At 37.8% G+C, this 19,359-nt stretch overlaps 1 protein-coding gene across 1 annotated transcript in view; it reads left to right on the forward strand.

Moving 5' to 3' along the window:
• Positions 1–1,325: 1,325 nt before the first annotated feature.
• Positions 1,326–19,359, forward strand: part of LOC141443940 (dynein axonemal intermediate chain 7-like) — a 54,362-nt gene continuing 36,328 nt past the window's right edge. The window contains exons 1-16 of the mRNA XM_074109363.1: positions 1,326–1,431; positions 3,194–3,209; positions 3,931–4,056; positions 6,621–6,664; positions 7,789–7,855; positions 8,333–8,436; positions 9,619–9,710; positions 11,574–11,707; positions 12,914–12,966; positions 13,141–13,282; positions 14,169–14,245; positions 14,567–14,766; positions 15,760–15,926; positions 17,218–17,353; positions 18,156–18,256; positions 19,242–19,317. Coding sequence (XP_073965464.1) covers positions 1,402–1,431; positions 3,194–3,209; positions 3,931–4,056; positions 6,621–6,664; positions 7,789–7,855; positions 8,333–8,436; positions 9,619–9,710; positions 11,574–11,707; positions 12,914–12,966; positions 13,141–13,282; positions 14,169–14,245; positions 14,567–14,766; positions 15,760–15,926; positions 17,218–17,353; positions 18,156–18,256; positions 19,242–19,317 — 1,565 coding nt within the window. The 5' untranslated portion in view covers positions 1,326–1,401. The remainder of the gene's footprint in view (positions 1,432–3,193; positions 3,210–3,930; positions 4,057–6,620; positions 6,665–7,788; positions 7,856–8,332; positions 8,437–9,618; positions 9,711–11,573; positions 11,708–12,913; positions 12,967–13,140; positions 13,283–14,168; positions 14,246–14,566; positions 14,767–15,759; positions 15,927–17,217; positions 17,354–18,155; positions 18,257–19,241; positions 19,318–19,359) is intronic.

The following is a 19,359-nucleotide window of genomic DNA, read 5'->3' on the forward strand; positions in this document are numbered from 1 at the left end:
CCCGTTGTCTGTCTGTCTGTCTGTAAACAAATCTTGCAAGTTAAATTTGACCAACTTCCAGTAGTCAGATTGACTTGAAATTTGGAATACTTATGTAAATCGCGTGACAATACAATAATCTAGTAGTGACATCCTGGTAGTCCAGCCAGGATCGTCTCCGCAGGACGGAACTCTTCAACGGCTAATAGCATCGACTTGAAATTTGGTATGGAAGTGTAGTTTGGGTGGCAATGCATGTACAGTCAACAAAAAGTACAGTAAGCGAAAAAAAGCTTGTATTAAAAATGATTTTTCATGGTTAGGTTATTTAAAAAAAAACAAAGTCCCAAGAGGTTTGTATGTAATCCTGAAATTTCAATTCAACTGGCAGTTTTACGCGTACGAAGCCGCGGGCAACGTCTAGTGAGATAAATAAGCAAAACTTCTCCTTAACAATTTATCAATCAGCAATTTACATTTACTGCTTAGTAAGTACTCTACAAAAACTAGACGCCAAAGTGCAGTAGCTCTTATGTCACCGGTGTAGAGTTCATGTTTGCTTAAATCGAATGGAATAATTTGTGTTGACTAGGACCGAATGAAACAGTTTAACTTTTACTTACTCATTTTGAACTTTGGTATATATGTGTTTACGAAAATACCTAGGTATATTATTGAACAACTTAACCAACTTAGAAAATGTTTCATTCCTTCGTTATTATCACTCACAATTACTGAGTTGTACTTTAAGGCATTTGTTTTAGTTTTTAACCCCCGAAGCAAAAAGAGGGGCGTTATAAGTTTGACCACTATGTGTGTCTGTCTGTGGCACCGTAGCTCTTAAACGGGTGGACCTATTTGAATGCAGTTTTTTATTTTGAAAGCAGGTTTTCTACAGATGGTTCTTAGACATGTTCTATCAAAATCGGTTCAGCCTTTTTGAGATATTTACCTTTGAAGTGACAAAGTCTGGGGTTTTAAACTTTTTGTTGGTTAGATTTTTTTTTTATTTAAGAACGAGCTTGCCCAACGCAATAAAACTCGTTCTCACTTAAAACAACCGCATCAAAATCGATTCATTCGTTTGAGAGCTACTGCGTCTCAGACAGAGAGACAGACATTAGTGTCAAACTTATAACATCCATCTTTGCGTCAGGTGTCAATAACCAATTAATAATATGGATTAAAGCCGTAGATTAAAGGGCACTAAAGGAACCATTCCTTCATTTAAATATAACCTCTTTGCTAAAAAGCAAACAGAGCACATTTTTGACGGCTCTCTTATATTGTCTATGACAATGAACTAAAAAAAATGTGATGTCACTGTCATACACATCAATATTTTTTAAAACATTGTTTATTTACGTATTTTTTTGTAAAAACAGCCGTTTTTTTGATTAATTTATATTATTGTTACTAAAAATGGCAAAAAAGGACAAAAAAGGAAAAAAGGTTACGTTAAAACTTACATTATAAGTCTTAGTTTCTATTGTGGTGATATTTTTTATTTAGCAGGGTGTATATGGATTTGCATAACAACAATTGTGCTAATTTTCACTCTGCGCTTAATTGAAACTATGCAATTGCGAAATGCATAATTTCAATCTGTATACATGTAAGAACAAACTACAATCAATCAATATAAGAACACACTTCTGGGGAACGTAATAAACTGCTTACATGACTTTTATTAATTTCATAATAAATGCGGGAATTCCCACGGGAATTTTTGTTTGCAACGTCAATAAAGACCACTATGTAATTCCTACGGGAATTTAGTAAAATCCAGGAATTTCAATTCAACTGCCTTACCTATCTTATGATTCACGCGTGCCAAGCCGCGGGTAAACGCTATATCAAATATAAACTAAAGCGGCAATTACACTGAGTCGATCGAAGAGTGTAAAGAACACGGTAGTCGGACGCATTTGGCAAGCGACAGCTGCCACCGCCTTAACATGGCCGCCGCAGTAGACGGACAGACTAATGTAAAGACGAGCAGGCGAGAGTTTGCAGGTGGTAGGACCTTGTGCAAGGTCCGCCCGGATTGCTACCACCATCTTGCTCGCTAATCCTGCCGTGAAGCAACAGTGCTTGCACTGTTGTGTTTCGGCGTGGAGAGTAAGACAGCCGGTGAAATTACTGGCACGTGAGGTATCCCATCTTAGGCCTCTAGGTTGGCAACGCGTCTGCAATACCCCTGGTGTTGCAGATGTTTATGGGCGGTGGTGATCTCTCACCATCAGGAGACCCATTTGCTCGTTTGCCATCCAGTCAAATAAAAAAAATAAAAAATAAAAAAAAAAACGACGGTCGCTCGCCGAAGTAGTTTGAAACAAATTCGGCGACCGCATTAGGTGAACGACGCAGTGTAATTGCCGCTTTAGTAGCATCATCATCATCCCAGCCTATATACGTCCCACTGCAGGGCACAGGCCTCCCCTCAGAATGAGAGGGCTTGGGCAGCAGTGCGGATTGGGAACTTCACACACACCATTGAATTGCTTCGCAGGTTTGTGCAGGTTTCCTCACGATGTTTTCCTTCACCGTAAAGCTCGTGGTAAATTTCAAATGTAAGTCCGCACATGAATTTCGAAAAACTCAGAGGTGCGAGCCGGGGTTTGAACCCACGATCCTCTGCTTGAGAGGCCATAGGTCAAACCACTCGGCCATCACGGCTTCAGTATGCATGTCGTTAATTATGCGAAATGGCATTATTTCATACGAACATTATGGCAAAAGTTGTTATGCTAAATGAGTGTTATGTACTTGATTAAAACGTTATGCCTTTCAAAAGTTATGCACCTTGTTATTATGCGTAACGTTTATTATGATTTATGATGTTAGTCGAAACGTTGTTCTACAAATAGTTTTTACACTCATTAAACACCACACAATTTAGTAATACCCATCGGCCAATTTCTGTGCTTTCTTTGTATATAGCTCATGTTAATACTAGTATCTGGGCGACCGAGCTTTGCTCGGGCTATAACCCGATACTAAGCGTTTTCCCATAAAAAAGACCAAGCTAGATCGATTTGTCATCCCCGAAAACCCCCACATACCAGATTTCACCGAAATCGTTGGAGCCGTTTTCTAGATTCTGATTATATATATACAAAAATTGCTCGTTTAAAGGTATTAGGATAGATAGATTGTCTAGTCTAACAACATCTAATAATCATTTTAATTAAAAGTTTTATTAATCTTTCAGGATGACGAGCCACCAGGTAATTAAAAAATATAATAATAATAATATGATTTATTGTCATTTTGTACAAATGGAAAATCGACAACTCGAAATTGTACTCCAAGCAAAGAAATGTTAAATTCAAATACGACAAGGAAAACTGTCCATTCTGAATTACAGTCAAAGATCTGGCCCATGGTAAAATTGTCATTTTTTATGGGTCGTACTTGTAAGAATAATTACCGTTTATAAATAACTAGCTTTTGCTCGCGGCTTCACCCGTGTAGAGTTCGGTTATCGCGCGCTGTTCCCTCGGACTGTGCATTTTTCCGGGATAAAAAGTAGCCTATGTCACTCTCTGGCCCATAAACTATATGCTTAAAATCACGTCGATTCGTCGCTCCGTTTCGACGTGAAAGACGGACAAACATACAAACACCAAACACACACACTTTCGCATTTATAATATTAATATGGATTTGCAGGGGGAGGAATTTATATATTCAGTATTCAGTATTCAGTATTTATTTATTGCAACACTTTTACAAAAAATTATAAAAATGATGCCCTGTTGGGGCGCGGCAATTTTAAAATTAATTACATTAATTAACTTATACATAACATTTTATGCTATTTTAACCTCATGTATTTATCTCTGTCTATATAAGATTTATATAGACGATTTTCTGTTTGTACTGAATGACAGTAAATGTAATATTAATGGTTCCACATTCAAAGAGATTTTTACTAAAACATTCCAGAGCCAGATGTTCAGGAGGAGGTCCTGGTGGCCACCACAGACCTGGAACCGGAGCCTGAGGAGGTCCAGTACACCGACACCTCCTACACTAGCGCTTCTTTCGAGTCGCTGCCGCCTATCGTCGAAGGTAATTCAACCAGCTTTTGCGAAACCATCTGCGAAGAATTCGTATATCGCTGTCAGGCGGGAACCTGCGATTTTCCGGTATTTCCGGAAAAAACTATAAATCTGCGTCCTTTCTAAGGCAGCATGACATGATATCTGTGTGGTGACAGGCATTTAAAAAAACCAATGCGCTATAAAATTCAATTAATACCTACACATAAAACCGGCCAAGAGCGTGTCGGACACGCCCGAAATAGGGTTCCGTAGCCATTACGAAAATATTAAGTAATATTTTTCTAAGGATTTCGTATTTTGTACGGAATATTCCAAGTTTAGGTATATTTTATACCTTATGTTGACACCATTAAAAAATAATTCGAAGACATGACTCCAGTAATACTTAAAACGCTTTATTTAAACCCTGAAAACCAGATTAATTTACGATAAACTGCAAAATTAGATTTTTTGTTGCTTTAAAACAAATAAACACGAGTAGTTAGTTGATTGAGTTGGCGGACATGTGACGTCATAATGTTACTATTTCCATTCAATCTATGGTAGAATTGTGTTTTGACAGCTCATAAAAAGTACGTCAGTTGATTGGTGGTGTCAACATCCTTATTCTCAAGAAAACTTAAAAAAATCACCCACACTTTACGTCTATGAGAGGTACCCTAAAAAAAATTTTTTTTAGTTTTTATTTACACACACACTACCATACTTTACACATATATATATATATATATATATATATATATATATATATATATATATATATATATGTGTAAAGTATGCCGACAAAATGGTACAATCTACAAAAAAATTTTTTAGGGTACCTATATATATATATATATATATATATATATATATATATACAAACGACAGCTTTCATCCTTGAAACTATAAGGGTTCCGTTTTTGCCATTTTGGCTCCGGAACACTAAAAAGCCGCATTTAAATGGGTTCACCCGTTTAAGAGCTACGGTGCCACAGACAGACACACAGGCAGACAGACAAACTTATAACACCCCTCTTTCTGCGTCGGGGGTTAAAAACCACATATTAAAAATCAACCAAGTTTTATATACCCCTCCAAAGTAGCCTGAAGTTAAATCGATACCACCCTTTACCATAGTGACGAACTAGCGCAAACCAAGTACAGTAACTTTATTAACTTAATAAAAAGCATAAAGCATACAAATCACTTTAAATAACAAAGGTTAGTAGTGAGTTTATTGAGAAATCTTTTTAAAAGAAAGGGGGAGTATTTACTTGCTTTTCTTTGACAGACAATGTTCGTAAAATGTAGCTAGTTTTATTACCGCCTTTTTTGCTTAGTTTGGAATACTCAATACTCAATACTCAATATTTTATTGCTTTTCCACAATGTATGGTTACAGATGTTACAAAGAGATTATGTGATCATCATGGACCCTGTTGGGCACAGCAATATTTATACAAGAGGGCAGCTTTTATATAATTAATAAATTTTATCTTATAGCTAAATATCACAATCACATTAAACTGACTTACTTTTATGAAATTCTTAATCAATTAATATTACATCATGTCCCTTTTATCTATTAGGATTATTTATTAACATTATGTTAAATTTATCATCTATACAATGCAAATAAAGTCAGCAAATAAACTAAAAAGAACTAAACAAGTCTAGTGGTCTAGAACTCTGTTAAGTAACTTAAATTGCAACAGTCGGGACCCATTCAAAATAGTGACCAGCTCAAAATTCTCAGTAGGGTCTGGAATCTTGAACTTTAAGTTACTTAACAGAGTTGTAGACCACTAGACTTGTTTTCCCTTTTAAGTTTTTATCTAAAGCTTTTTTAAGAGAGTAAGTTTTTGATTTTGATAGTTCTAATGATTTTCTTTGTAACATTAGCAGTGCATTGCTATAACACATTTAAAAGGCGTATATTTTTCACCTTTAATAAATATACCCATGTGTCTATTCCTTTTATTGTCATGTGTGAAGTTTGTACAGTCACCAACACCAATATCAGACACAACAAAGCGCATAAATATCTGATACGACTCAATGAGGGCTATCGTTTTTTGTCTCACTAGATGGCGCACTGTTGCGTGAGGTTTTTAAGTATGGCTTTCAAAGTCTGTTATTACGGGCGTGAAAACAAAGTTTAGATTAAAATCATATTTAATACACCTTAAAACCGTACCATAAAGATATCGTGCATGCCACAGTGTTCCATAGTCCCGTTTTATTCGGAAAAAAGGGAGGACAAAGGTTTCCGAAAGACAAAACTGTCTCAAAACACAGACATTCATTGCCCGGAACGTATATTTGCCATAATTAATTTCATATATTGCAAAATATTCTCGAAATTATTCTAATTATAAATAAACCCGCGTAGCTCACCCAAAACTATGAGATTTGACATTTCGGAGACCTCACGCTACACTAGCGCCTCTAGTGGGGAATTCATACGCGATAGCCCTCATTTCTAGGGCCGGTAGTGGTAGATATTTTTGCGCGCTCCGCTGTGGCATTGATGCAGGTGAATGAACCGAACTGCTACCGTATTTCTGATGACTTTACCATTTCTTACAGAACCCAAAGCCAAGAAACCTAAGAAGGGAAAGAAGAAGGCCGAGGTACGTGCTTCTAAAACATTTACACACGCGGCAGCATGTCATGCCAAGTTCAAATTTAACTTAGTTTTGTTTTATGAACATGAAGCTCTCACTTGTGAGAGAGTTTGATGTCACATTAAGGGTCGGCAAGGCACCTGTGATTCCCCTCGTGTTGCGGGTGTCCATGGGCGGCGGTGATCGCTCTCCATAAGGTGACCCGTCTGCTCGTTTGCCCCCTCATAAAAAAAAAACAAAACAACATTACAAATAAGTGCTATATAAAGGACTAGTACCGAACACCGATAAGCTACCGGACAACGGCCAACCGATGTCTTTTTACCCGACTGCGAAGAAGGAGGGTTATGTGTTTGACCCGTATGTATGTATGTCTATTCCTATGTCCTCGTAACTACTCAACGGCTGAACCGATTTTGATAAATGATACGTCATGGGATTCTTCTTAATGGTGCGAGTGACACTGGGTACATGAAATTCTTAAAAAATTAAAATGGCGGATTTTTGGCACCGAACTGTCTTCAAAAAATTTTTTATTCAAGCCTCGATAGGATGAAATTTGTTTTGAAGACAATTATTATTATTATATATATTATTAATTATTATTATTATTTCAATTAATCCTACTCAATAGCAGGGTATGAAAATGAAGGGATTTAAAACAGATTACAAAAATATATACAAGTCTAGTGTTTTTAATTACCGTTTTCACAGAAATATCAAAAAAGTACAAAATAATACAAATTAAAAAAATCACAACCCGACTGCTTTAAAAGTACTAAAAAAGAAGAAAACAAGACGTGGACGTAGTGGTCTAGAACTCTGTTAAGTAGCTAACTCAAACTTCAACAGTCGGGACCCATTCAAATCGCGACCAGCTCAAAAAGTCTTAATACCTAATGGGTCCCGACTGCTGAAGTTTAAGTTAGCTACTTAACAGAGTTATAGACCACTACGCACATGTCTTGTATTCTTCTTTTTAGTATTTTTAAGCAGTCGGGTTTTGATTTTTTAATTTATTGTTATATTCAACAACCTCCTTTGTCTGTCGTTTCATCTCCACGTCTGTTGCTGACTGTGCCAACTGTTTTATAAACTTGGAACTTTCAACGCCTCCTTTTTTCACTTAGGTGGTGGAAGAGGTGGCCAAAGAGGCTAGTGACCTGTTCAACTGGTCTGAGGACAGTCTGCCAATAGGTAATCCTTATTATCTGTCATTAACAACAGGCTTGTTCCCTACATATTTTTCTTACAGATACATATTTCTGCAGATTCCCAACTGAACAGATTCTCGACTCAACAAATTCCCAGTTGAGCAGATTTTCGACTCAAAAAATTCTTTCAACTCGATAGTTTCTCAACTCTACATATTCTCAACTCCACAGTTACCCAACTAAACAGATTCTCAACTCAGCAGATTTCTAACTTAACTGTTTCTCAATTCAACAGATTCTTGACTCAACGAATTCTCAACAGATTAACAACTGAACATATTTTAATAAGTCGATATAAAAATAAAAGATTCATAGACTCTTATATATCTTATTGGTTATACTCTAATAAAGTAGCTCTAATAGGATTATCAGAGAAGAGATATTTTCATGTCAAATTTCCACAACTGAAAGTGATCCTGTAATGGTTCCGTTATTTCTAACTTAAAGCTAATATTTTCAGAGGAGCAAGTGAAGGTAGTAGAAGAGGAAGAGAAAGCGACAAAAAAAGAAAAGAAGGGCAAGAAAGGGAAGAAGGAGAAGGAAGAGATTCCGGCCTTCGAAAAGGTAAGCAAAATAAAAAGTAGTTTATTTATTTTTTTGCCTGAAGAAGTGCCATTTACGGAGGGAAGGCCTCCCCCCTATTTCCTTTATTTGTCACAATTTCGGGCAGTGTCTCACCTGCTGGCGTTAAGAAACACGTCTAGGTCGTCCCACCCCCCCTCCTGGGACTACCACTGCGCTCCCATCCATCCTATGGTTTCCAAATAAAAGTTACAAATGAACTTAATTTTCTTCATAGCAGTACAGCGTTCATATTATGCAAAATATCCGTTAACTAATACAGTTTATTTGCCCTAGCCCCTTCTCGATGTGTTCTAATTTTAGCACAATACAAAAAAACTTCGTCAAATGGTTGGTTGTCGTGTCTACTTAAAAAGGAACCTTTCAAATATATTTATTCCACAACCCTATTCTTTGTATTCGATATATGAAAACGAAATGATTTCAAGTAAAATTTCATGTCACGCCCCCATAATCAGTCAACTACTGATTCAATGGTTGATATGACGTTAAAAAATACAATGAACCCTCCCCTTTTTATATTTTTTAGGGATCCTCGAAGCGTCCTTTTTAAAGTACGATTTTATGTAATTATATTATCCTCGATGCAACGCTGGCAATGTTTTAATATATGGCGTAACACGTTAGCACATGCTACCATTCATTATTAGTATGTAATTCTTAACCTCACAAGACCCGCGTACATCAAAATTAGAAGCTCAATGACATTCAAGAATAGTTATAATTTTTAGATGTATCCCTAAATTTAGCACGCTGTGCCTTACGAAGATATAGGTAAAAAAAATGCATTTAAAATTTGGAGCAGAAACTGCACAATAGTATTCTACGGAACCCAATGTTCCTTTACCAATGGTGCCTTTTTCTTTTGAAGAGTAACTTAAGGAAGTCAGTTTCGAAAAGTCTTTCGATTTGAGTACTCCTGTTTTTTAAGTAAAATAAATATTTTTAGAAGTTCTAATTTTATCACAAAAAAATTTTCATTGTGGTTTAAAAAAAGCATTTTAGAGTAAAACGTCAAGTTTTACAAGGTGTTGTTTGTTCTAAGAGTGAATTTTCAAGTTATACAGGCTGTTGATTTTTCTAAAACTGAACCTCAAGTTTTACGGGTTTTATTTTTCTAAGCCTTTTTAAAGCACATTTTCTACATATAAATTGTTGTGGCAGCCTAAAAACTGGAAGGCGATGAACAAAAAGGACAGAGAGAATTGGCTCATCCAAAGGATAGAGGAGTGGCATGCGGAATTGGAAGCGCAAAAGTTGGTTTAACTTCACACTGTCGTACTTGGAGTGTATTAATTAAAAGTAGAATATTGTCCTAATTTTAGAATGTATTAACTCCGGGTTGATTAACTTTAACTGTTATTTGCGCAACCGGACAGAACGACGAACTAAAAAAAGTTGCTTGACCCAGCTACTAATTAAAATTACTTACTCGTATGTAATGTAGGTAAAATACTAGTTTGGTAAATGTGTTTTTTTTAGTAGTAAGTAACTAAGTAAAAACAGTAAATACAATACTATATCAATAAAAAAAACATCAGTAGAGTAGGAGTTTTTTTAAATATTTAATTAGTTTAATTACTTATAATTCATTTTAACTTACTAAAAATGCAGCATAATGTACTTTAGTTTCCTGTTAACCTTAGCGGTCCCCCGACACGGACGACGCTTAGATAAAAAAATATTACTAGGTACTTATACTAAATTAACTTAGGCTAATTTTGCGGGAAATCAGCATAGTCCCCGCGGGATATGGATAAACGAATTCTTCGCAGATGAAGTCGCGGGCAACAGCTAGGTAGTGCATAATTATTTTTTACTTTTTAGTTGTCTTTTTTGGAGGCGTTTTTTTGTCGGCGTTCTTTTTCGGGCGTTTTTTTTATTTTTGCTGGCGTTTTTAGGATTATAATGTCAAAGTCAACATATAACAGTATATTTGACTTTGGCACAATAATTGCAGATCCGACTGTTAATTGTCACGGTCGACTTATACTATTTAATACGAGAGCGAGAGGGACGGTACGATACGAACTTCGAGTTTCGAGTTTCGTAGTAGCCCTCCTGATACCCACGCTACGCCACTGCTCGCAACACATCCCCGCACATCTCTTGCGCAAACGCAACCTAACGAAACGAGTAATAACCCTACGTTTCGGCCACATTGCAGTGGCCGTGGTCACGAGTGGACTCCACGCTTTACTGCTTGTAAATTTGGGTGCCCAAAACGAGAGATCGGTTGGAGTTTTTGGGTTTTTATTTCGAGGCCGATTGCAATGGAACAGAGATAATCAAATCTGGCCTGAATTAAAGCGTGCGCCGCCGCAATTGCTAAACGTTACATAAACAACTTCTATTTTCGGTTCACGAAGTATATAACCTAACTAACAACAAAACAAAACAACAGTAGCAGCAGTAACAGTAGTAGAGCAGTAGTTAACAAAAGTTCTCGAATGGCGTCCGCGGACCGGGAGACAAGCTGTCGGTAGGCCTCCAACAAGATGGAGCGACGACCTGGTTAAGATCGCGGGATCGCGGTGGATGCGGAAAGCACAAGACCGGTCTGAGTGGAGAGCCTTGGGGGAGGCCTATGTCCAGCAGTGGACGTCTTTCGGCTGGCATGATGATGATGATGAATAAAAAATTGAAAAACCCCTGACTTTGTTACTTCTAAGTCCAATGTCTCAAAAACGGCTGAACAGATTTTAATGAAACATGTCTAAGAACCATAGCTAGAAACCCTGGTCCACCCGTTTAAGAACTACGGTGCCACAGACAGACACATAGCGGTCAAACTTATAACACCCCTCTTTTTGCGTCGGGGGTTAACAAGCAAACTTAAACATCCTTATTTATATTGATGCACGATACCAGCGCCACCACATTTTGTGTTTTATTTTGGAACTAATGAGGGGCATGGTTGTCAACGGGCATCGATCATTTATTAGCAGGCCATCTAGTTCAGCAAATGAACTATAGATGGCGCTGTATCGAACACTGTGGCTGAAACGTCCAGGTAACTATAACTCGTTTCGTTAAGCGACAAGTCCCGGGTGTTGAATTAGTTATGAGTGAAAATCCCAAAAGTTTAAAACTTACTCTGACGTCACGCCTCTTTCCAGGCAAGCGATTCTAGCGGGTGCGAAAGAGAAGAAAGCAGCGCTGGCTCGCGAGAGGGCAGAACTGCTGGCCAAGGACAATGCAGAGCAGGAGATCAGAAGAGACTTGCTGGCGAAGGCTTGCGTGCTTTTTCAGAGTGAGCTTGGATTCTCCTTATAGCAAAATTTCCGTTCGCATTTTTCCCGAATGATTTTTTCGCACTATGGTTTTTTACTGAAGCTTATTTTCATAGTAGCTTTTTCCAATCAAAATCGACACAGACACAGTGTCGACGGAGCTCCACGGCGGAGCTCCTACTTTTGTGTAGTTTTGGCCCTGCGGGCCGATATAAACTTAACATAACCTAAACCTACTTATGTTTCTGTGACGATTCTGATTGGGAAAAAAACGCTACCTGTGAAAATAAGCTTCAGTAAACAAGCATATTCAGAAAAAAATCATTTCGGAAGAAATGCGAACCAAAGGAAATTTTGCTACTTTTTTTTTTCGGTTTATCAAATTATTATTTATTCAATATAACAAATTCATGAATTCCTATCCTACAATATTGTGTAACAATAAATACTATCTAATATCCAAGACTATTTATAATCTAAACTATGTTACAAAATAAAAACGTCATCCAAATCTTCTGCCCCAGGCATTGACCCCAGACACTGGCAGCATTACTCTCTGAACTGTTATTCCTATCTTTGCGAGAGGTAAGTGCCAGCCCTGGGGCACCTGAGGCCAACACCAGACGAGTAGATAAGTCCTTGATAATTTTGCTACTAGGAATTAACGATTTTGGGAATTTGATCTCAAATAATAAGAAAGAAAAATAATAACAAATTTTAAGTGAAAGCGTAAGTAAGTATCTTAGATTAAAAAAGCTAGAGGCCGTACCTATTGTCCGTTTCTGACGCTCGCGATCACAATCAAATGACAGTTATTCCTTTAGATTTTTCAGGATAACATAAAACATGCGCTGTTTTAACGGGTGAATACACGACTCTACTGCTAACATAATAAGAGCGCGTGGAGACCTTTTTACTCTACATAACTGACGGACGTGACATCTTATCTTACTTCTTACTAATCTTCTAACTAATATTATAAACGCGAAAGTTTTTATGGATGGATGTTTGTTTGGATGTTTGTTACTCGTTCACGCAAAAACTACTGAACGGATTTGCATGAAACTTGGCATACATGTAATATATACCCTATATCCCGAAATTAACGCATGGTTCCTGTGGGATCAAAAAAGGTTTAAGCTTACCAATTATGCGCGAGCGAAGCCGCAGGCAAAAGCTAGTTTAAAATGAAAGCATATAAAAAACGTTAATTGCTTTTTTTACAGAATTCGAAAAAGAAAAGATAGCGTTTGAAAACAAGAAGCAAATGATGGCAGAAGTAAGTTTTTTTTTAACTCGGCTTCTATTTATCTCTTCTTCCATATACGCAGTGGTATTAAATAATTAAACATTTATTTCAGGCTCTATTTGATATTTGTATATTATAGTCTGTACGTAAAAACTAATTTTATTCTGAGATGATTAAAAATCGAATATCACGTTTTTTTTCCAGTGGCAACAATATCTACGTTGCGACGGCCTCCCAGACCCTCGCGTGGTAACACAGATGAACACCTACCTCCATCTCTGGCAGACCCAGGATGTGTGCGACGATAACGAGCTGGCGCGGCGCTGCATTGAAGCCCTACCGGTGAGCCAATTTGTGTCAATTTGAGTCATTTTGTCAATTTGTGTCAATTAATGTCAATTTGTGTCAATTTTTGTCAATTTGTGTCAATTTGTGTCAATTGTGTCAATTTGTGTCAATTTGTGTCAATTTGTGTCAATTTGTGTCAATTTGTGTCAATTTGTGTCAATTTGTGTCAATTTGTGTCAATTTGTGTCAATTTGTGTCAATTTGTGTCAATTTGTGCCAATTTGTGTCAATTTGTGTCAATTTTAGTCATTTTAAAAATAGGCAACTTATTTTAAAATAAGTTATTTGTTGCAGACTGTACTTTTTTTTGACTGTACGTGCATTGTCATCTAAACTACATATCCGTACCAACTTTCAAGTCGTTACTTTTAACCATTGAGGAGTACCCTCCTGCGGAGACGATCCTGGCAGGACCACCGAGATGTCACTACCAGATTGCACTGTCACTAAATTTACATAAGTATGCCAAATTTCAAGTGAATCGGACCACTGGAAGTGGGTCAAATTTAGCTTCCCAGATTTACCAACAAACAAATAAACAAACAGTGCGAGTTAATAAAAGCTTGTAAACCAGCGTTTGGCTTGCCGCAACACTATGCAGAACACCTAACTTATACTATTCCATGTTCTTTCAAAATTTTTGTGTGTGTGCTTTTGTTTTTTACCAATCACAAACGTCCAAGCCAGCTTTGGCCAAACGTCAAAGGACCTGGGTTCGATTCCCAGTGCTGGTCTTATTTTTCTGGTTTTTCTGTGCATCTATATTTCAGTTTGTATTTTCAAGTCACGCAAAATGTCAAAGTTGCCAAACTGACCTGGCAATACCAGCGCCATCTTGACACAGAACTCCTCATTGGTGTCAAATAAAGGAATTTTATATTCAGAATGCCTGGAAATGCTCGAAGAATTTGTCGCTAACTCAAGGCAGTATACGGCTCTACAAGCGGAGAGCTATAATGAGGTAAGAAGGCAAGCTTTTAGTAACTTCACCTTGTAATACTTACTAAAGAAATAAAGAAGAAGTAGTAGTTAATGATATTACCAATAAAAAAGTATGAGTATGAGTATGAGTAGTTATTTGTTATGCAAAGGCGGAAAGTTACTGTTTATCGCGAGTGCTTACATTGAAACCCGAGCAAGCGAAGGATTCTAGGATTGATGAATGAATACTGAGTGTAGCCGAACGACTTTAACCAAGTCCTTCGTCCATCTGGTTGGTGGACGTCCTACGCTGCGCTTGCCGGCTCACTTGCTAGACTATAAGTTCTTTTTCCATTGACAGGTTCGTCTAGCACTCCGCGCACAGCTCTCAATTGCCATACAATGCGCCTCCTACTCTATTCTTCGCAACATGGAGAAGAATCTCAAATACGAGTCCATCAAGTTAGCGACCTACCACAGACAGTTCCAGGGGCTAAAACTAAACATCTGGGTGGCTGTTAGAATGCCAACGAGAAAACGGAAGCCTATAGAACCCGATCCGTAAGAAAAAATATCTAGTATGGATAGTATTTTTTGAAGCTTATACAATACGATACAATAACTCTTTATTGAACACCAATACATAGTAAGCAGTACACAGGTATATAGAGACTTTTTCCAAGATAAGCAATAAGTGGTAACGTTAGACACTAACATTCTACTATCATACTGAACGGTTGTGTTGCTCTAAAGATGAGCTCTGGTTTAGTTCGCGCGTCAACGCGTTTAGTAAACGCGTCAGTGTAGTGTGGTGGTGGTGATAGATGGGTTTGTGTGTATTCTTACAGTGTGACGGTGGAGGAACTGCATCAACACATATTTCTTGCGTAAACGTAGCTATCTTTGTAGCGGGTAAGCAAAGTATTTGTTTCAGTTTATGGATATGGACCTCCGCAAAGTAACGCCTGATTCAATAAATGCAAGTACAGTCAGTAAAAATAGCTTGATGAGCATTTTACCCAAGACGTTCATACAGTGGATAGACGTCGAGGGGAAAATGGGTTTGATGGTCGAGTTTTACACTCTGCTTTTCACTTAGATTGCGAGGAAATGAAATAGCAACAGTGGAAACAATTGTTCAGTTTCTATGTAACTTTTATTTTTCATGTCTTATTGTATAATTGTATTTTTTTTATTTTATTGATTTATTTCATGAATTTTTAGTTTTATATAAACTAAAAATTATTAAAAAAATATGTAAAAACTTTTTTGATTCGTGGCTGTTGACACCTGATTACCTCGATCCTCGATTAGATCGCTCTGAAGCGATAAGGCCGCCTATTGCTTACCTTATAAAATCTCTATGTATATACTTGTGTTTTCTGTACTGCTTACTGTGTTGGTGTGCAATAAAGAGTTATTGTATTGTATTGTATTGTACCTTGGTCTTAGACGAAGATTTTACTTTATGCACTAGAGCATAAAAAGTCATTTTATCCAGCATAAACACGAACTTTACGAGCATGAGAAGTGAAACAATATTTTTATTTCCAGTGAACCTGTAGAGCTAGAGTTCCCGGCGCTGAAAGTGGGTCTAAAACTGCCCGTGACCATAGACGGCAGCCGCGTATGCGTACGCGCAGCCCGCTCCATGATAGATCTGCTGAGCGAGGCTTCCAGAAGCTTCGCGCTCGCTGATGAGATACCTAACAGGTATCAAGGTGAGACTTGGTATGCTGAGATTAACTAGTGATATAGCCTCCTGGGTCCTCGCGTACTTTATAAGGGACTAATTAACACCAAGAACAACGGCCAAAATGTACTTGATGAAGTACAAATTGTTCATTGAATAAAGAATTCTAAGAATTTTGAAATAATATCCAAAAAAGCAGGTCAACCTCGTCTAGGTCTTAAGAACTAAGTTTGTTAAAAAAACGTCAGGACCCAGGAGGATAGAGAGGTGAGACTTGGTATGCTGAGATTAAGTAGTGATACAGCGAGGTGAGACTTGGTAGTATGAGATCAACTAGTGATACAGTGAGAGAGATGAGACTTGGTAGTATGAGGTCAACATGAGAACAAATGAGAAGATACGTAAAGTACCGAGGGTCACCGATAGGTATACTCAAGCTAATTAGCTCGTTGAAGTGGTAATAGACAGGCCTAGCACGGAGGACAGATGGCCGTTGGATGCGAAAAGTTCTCGAATGGAGACCGCGGATCGTCAAGCGCAGCGTAGGACGACCACGAACAAGATGGACGGATGACCTGGTTAAAGCCACGGGTTCACGATGGATGCAGGCCGCATCCAACCAAAGCAATGGAGGTCTAATCGGGGAGGCCTATGTCGAACAGTGGACGTCCTATGGCTGATATAATGATGATGATGATGATGAAGTGACTTTACTTGGAATTAACCAATAGAATGCGAATCTGACAGATTTATATTTGCGGCTTTTGCTGTTGAAACTCTTGGTCCGTGGGGACACGAAGCTAAAAAAACTTTTTGATTTAAAAAAAGAAGCTTGGTCTTTCCACTGGTGATCATAGGGCTGGCTCTTTCCTCTGTCAACGTATTGGCATTGCCATATGACGAAAATACGCAGCCAGTCTTATGGGCACCCTGCCCAATAGCAGCGACTTGGGTGATATTTGTAAAAATAGATTTTTAGGATTAAACGAGCAAGTTGGTCTCCTGATGGTAAGAGATCACCACCGCCCATAAACATCTGCAACACCAGGGGTATTGCAGATGCGTTGCCAACCTAGAGGCCTAAGATGGGATACCTCAAGTGCCAGTAATTTCACCGGCTGTCTTACTCTCCACGCCGAAACACAACAGTGCAAGCACTGCTGCTTCACGGCAGGATTAGCGAGCAAGATGGTGGTAGCAATCCGGGAGGACCTTGCACAAAGTTCTACCACCTGCTAAGTTAGTTTTAGTTCTATTTTTCTCTTTCTATTTGTTAGTAATTGTATACCAATAGAAGCTTAACTAGGGTTTTTCAACAGACCTCTTCATTTTCAACGTGAAAGAGCACGTAGATATGCTGCGCATAAAGAAGGAGCAGGATGCCACCAGGACGCAGTTCTATAAGGAGATCAACGCTAAGATCAGGGAAGTGGAGCAGTTCCTCAAGGCCAACCAGTGAGTGCAAATTTTGAAGATGTACCTAATGTGTACAGGCCAATTCGCAAGAGCTGGCACGGACGTATTGAATGAGTGAATAAAAGTATCTGTGTGTTAAAGGCTGACCAGAATTATAAAAAATCTCGCCATATTGCGGAAAACCAATTGAACTAATTTCTTGCACTGGTAACAATAAATTCAAATGTCATCTCTCTATTGCTGTCAAAGTTTAACGTTGTTTGCGCGTGGTATTTTAAAGTGTTATGTTGTGTTTTTGTGCGTTAAAATGCCGAAGTTTATCCATAGCCTTGGAAGGAAAATAATTCACAATGTATAAAAGTATTTGTCATAGAAAAAGTCTGAGGGATTAGAAAATATTCCTTTAAATAACATCACCGTCACCGTTGTCAATATGACTGATAGGTAGTATAATAGTGTAAAGAATGTTGCAATATAAAACGTAGAAGTGCTGCTCTCGCGTCAGCTTTTTTATACTCTTGGTCATCCTTTACCTATTTGAATACACTTCACACAAATATAAAAATGTTGTTTGTTTTGTTCAAATAGACAGAGACGGCATCACATTTATCCGTCAAATAAAATTAGGCAATGAAACAGCCCCTTACCTATACTTTAAAACCTTTGACTACTTGTCTTGAATACTAATTACGAACTATTAATAACTAGTAAGATACTTCGACTGATGGTAACTATAGTTAAGCTAGATCACAGAATAGATATAGCTGCATGCAGTAATATCTGCTAGCAACCCTGATTGAAAGAAATAAAATACATTGATTGATATTGCTTTCCCTTTCAGATATACCAAAAATGAGAAAGAGAAGGAAGAGCTGGACAACCTTAATATGGCGGAGCCCCCGTTCCTTCCTGACCCTAGGACTTTCATCACTGAACAGAACGGTACAGTTGTAGAGGATACTCCTTCCCCATCGTATTTGTCTTGCTACTTTTACTTCATTCGGCCTCAGTACCCATCAAGACAGCATAGGGGAAGGATATAGAGTGGTTAACACCTAAGTGAAGATGTTTAGGGTTCCGTACCCAAAGGGTCAAAACGGAAACCCTATAACTAAGACTCCGCTGACTATCCGTCCGTCCGTCTGTCACCAGGCTGTATCTCCTGAAACGTGACAGTCAGACAGTTGAAATTTTCACAGATTATGTATAACAGTGGCCGCTATAACAGCAAATACCAAAAACAGAACAAAATAAATATTTAAGGGGGGCTCCCATACAACAAACGTGATTTTATGATTTAACTTCGGGTTTTTTTCCGCGTACCTTGTACTGGCACGAATTTAAATCAAAGAAATTATAACACACGTAACAAACGGGATTTTTTGCTGTTTTTTGCTAATGCCTAATGAATATTATATACTTAGATGGTATGTATGGAACCCTTCGTGCGCGAGTCCGACTCGTACTTGGCCGATTTTATTCGATTTTTGTTTACACCAAATTCTCTATAAGTAAGTAACTAAAGTCCGATCCGATCTGTCATTATTATACCTAGGCCTTTCACACTAAGAGAGAAACAAAAACGATTACTTTGCTCACGCGCGACCTTACGATAGCTACTTCTATGCAACAAATGTGCGCTCATGCAGCTCCTCCGCCACCACGCTGTAAAAAAACGAGTTTTTATAGAAAATAAATGAAAATTTCGAAAAATTTCTAATATTTATGTATTGAAAAAAAATCGAGAGCGTTCATTTTTTTTGTGTCAAAAACACATTCTAAAAGGTGTCATAAAGATTCATTGACTGGCCCTGGATTCAGAGGTTTTAAGATTTCTATGCCTTACGGGTCTCCATTAGTAGTTTCCATTCCACATGTAGACACACATGAACTTTCGAATTTTAGTATCAGTCTGTTTTTTTTTCAGAACTGGCTTTTGCGAAATACCTTAAAAAGTGCCTGACTCGAACCAGAGCTGGAGAAGTGAACTTGAGGAAATACAGGTAGGTAAATAAAACAAAATATTAAAAAAATATAATGTAGAG

This window comes from Choristoneura fumiferana, chromosome 28, assembly GCF_025370935.1.
Source record: "Choristoneura fumiferana chromosome 28, NRCan_CFum_1, whole genome shotgun sequence".
In the NCBI taxonomy this organism is placed as follows: domain Eukaryota; kingdom Metazoa; phylum Arthropoda; class Insecta; order Lepidoptera; family Tortricidae; genus Choristoneura; species Choristoneura fumiferana.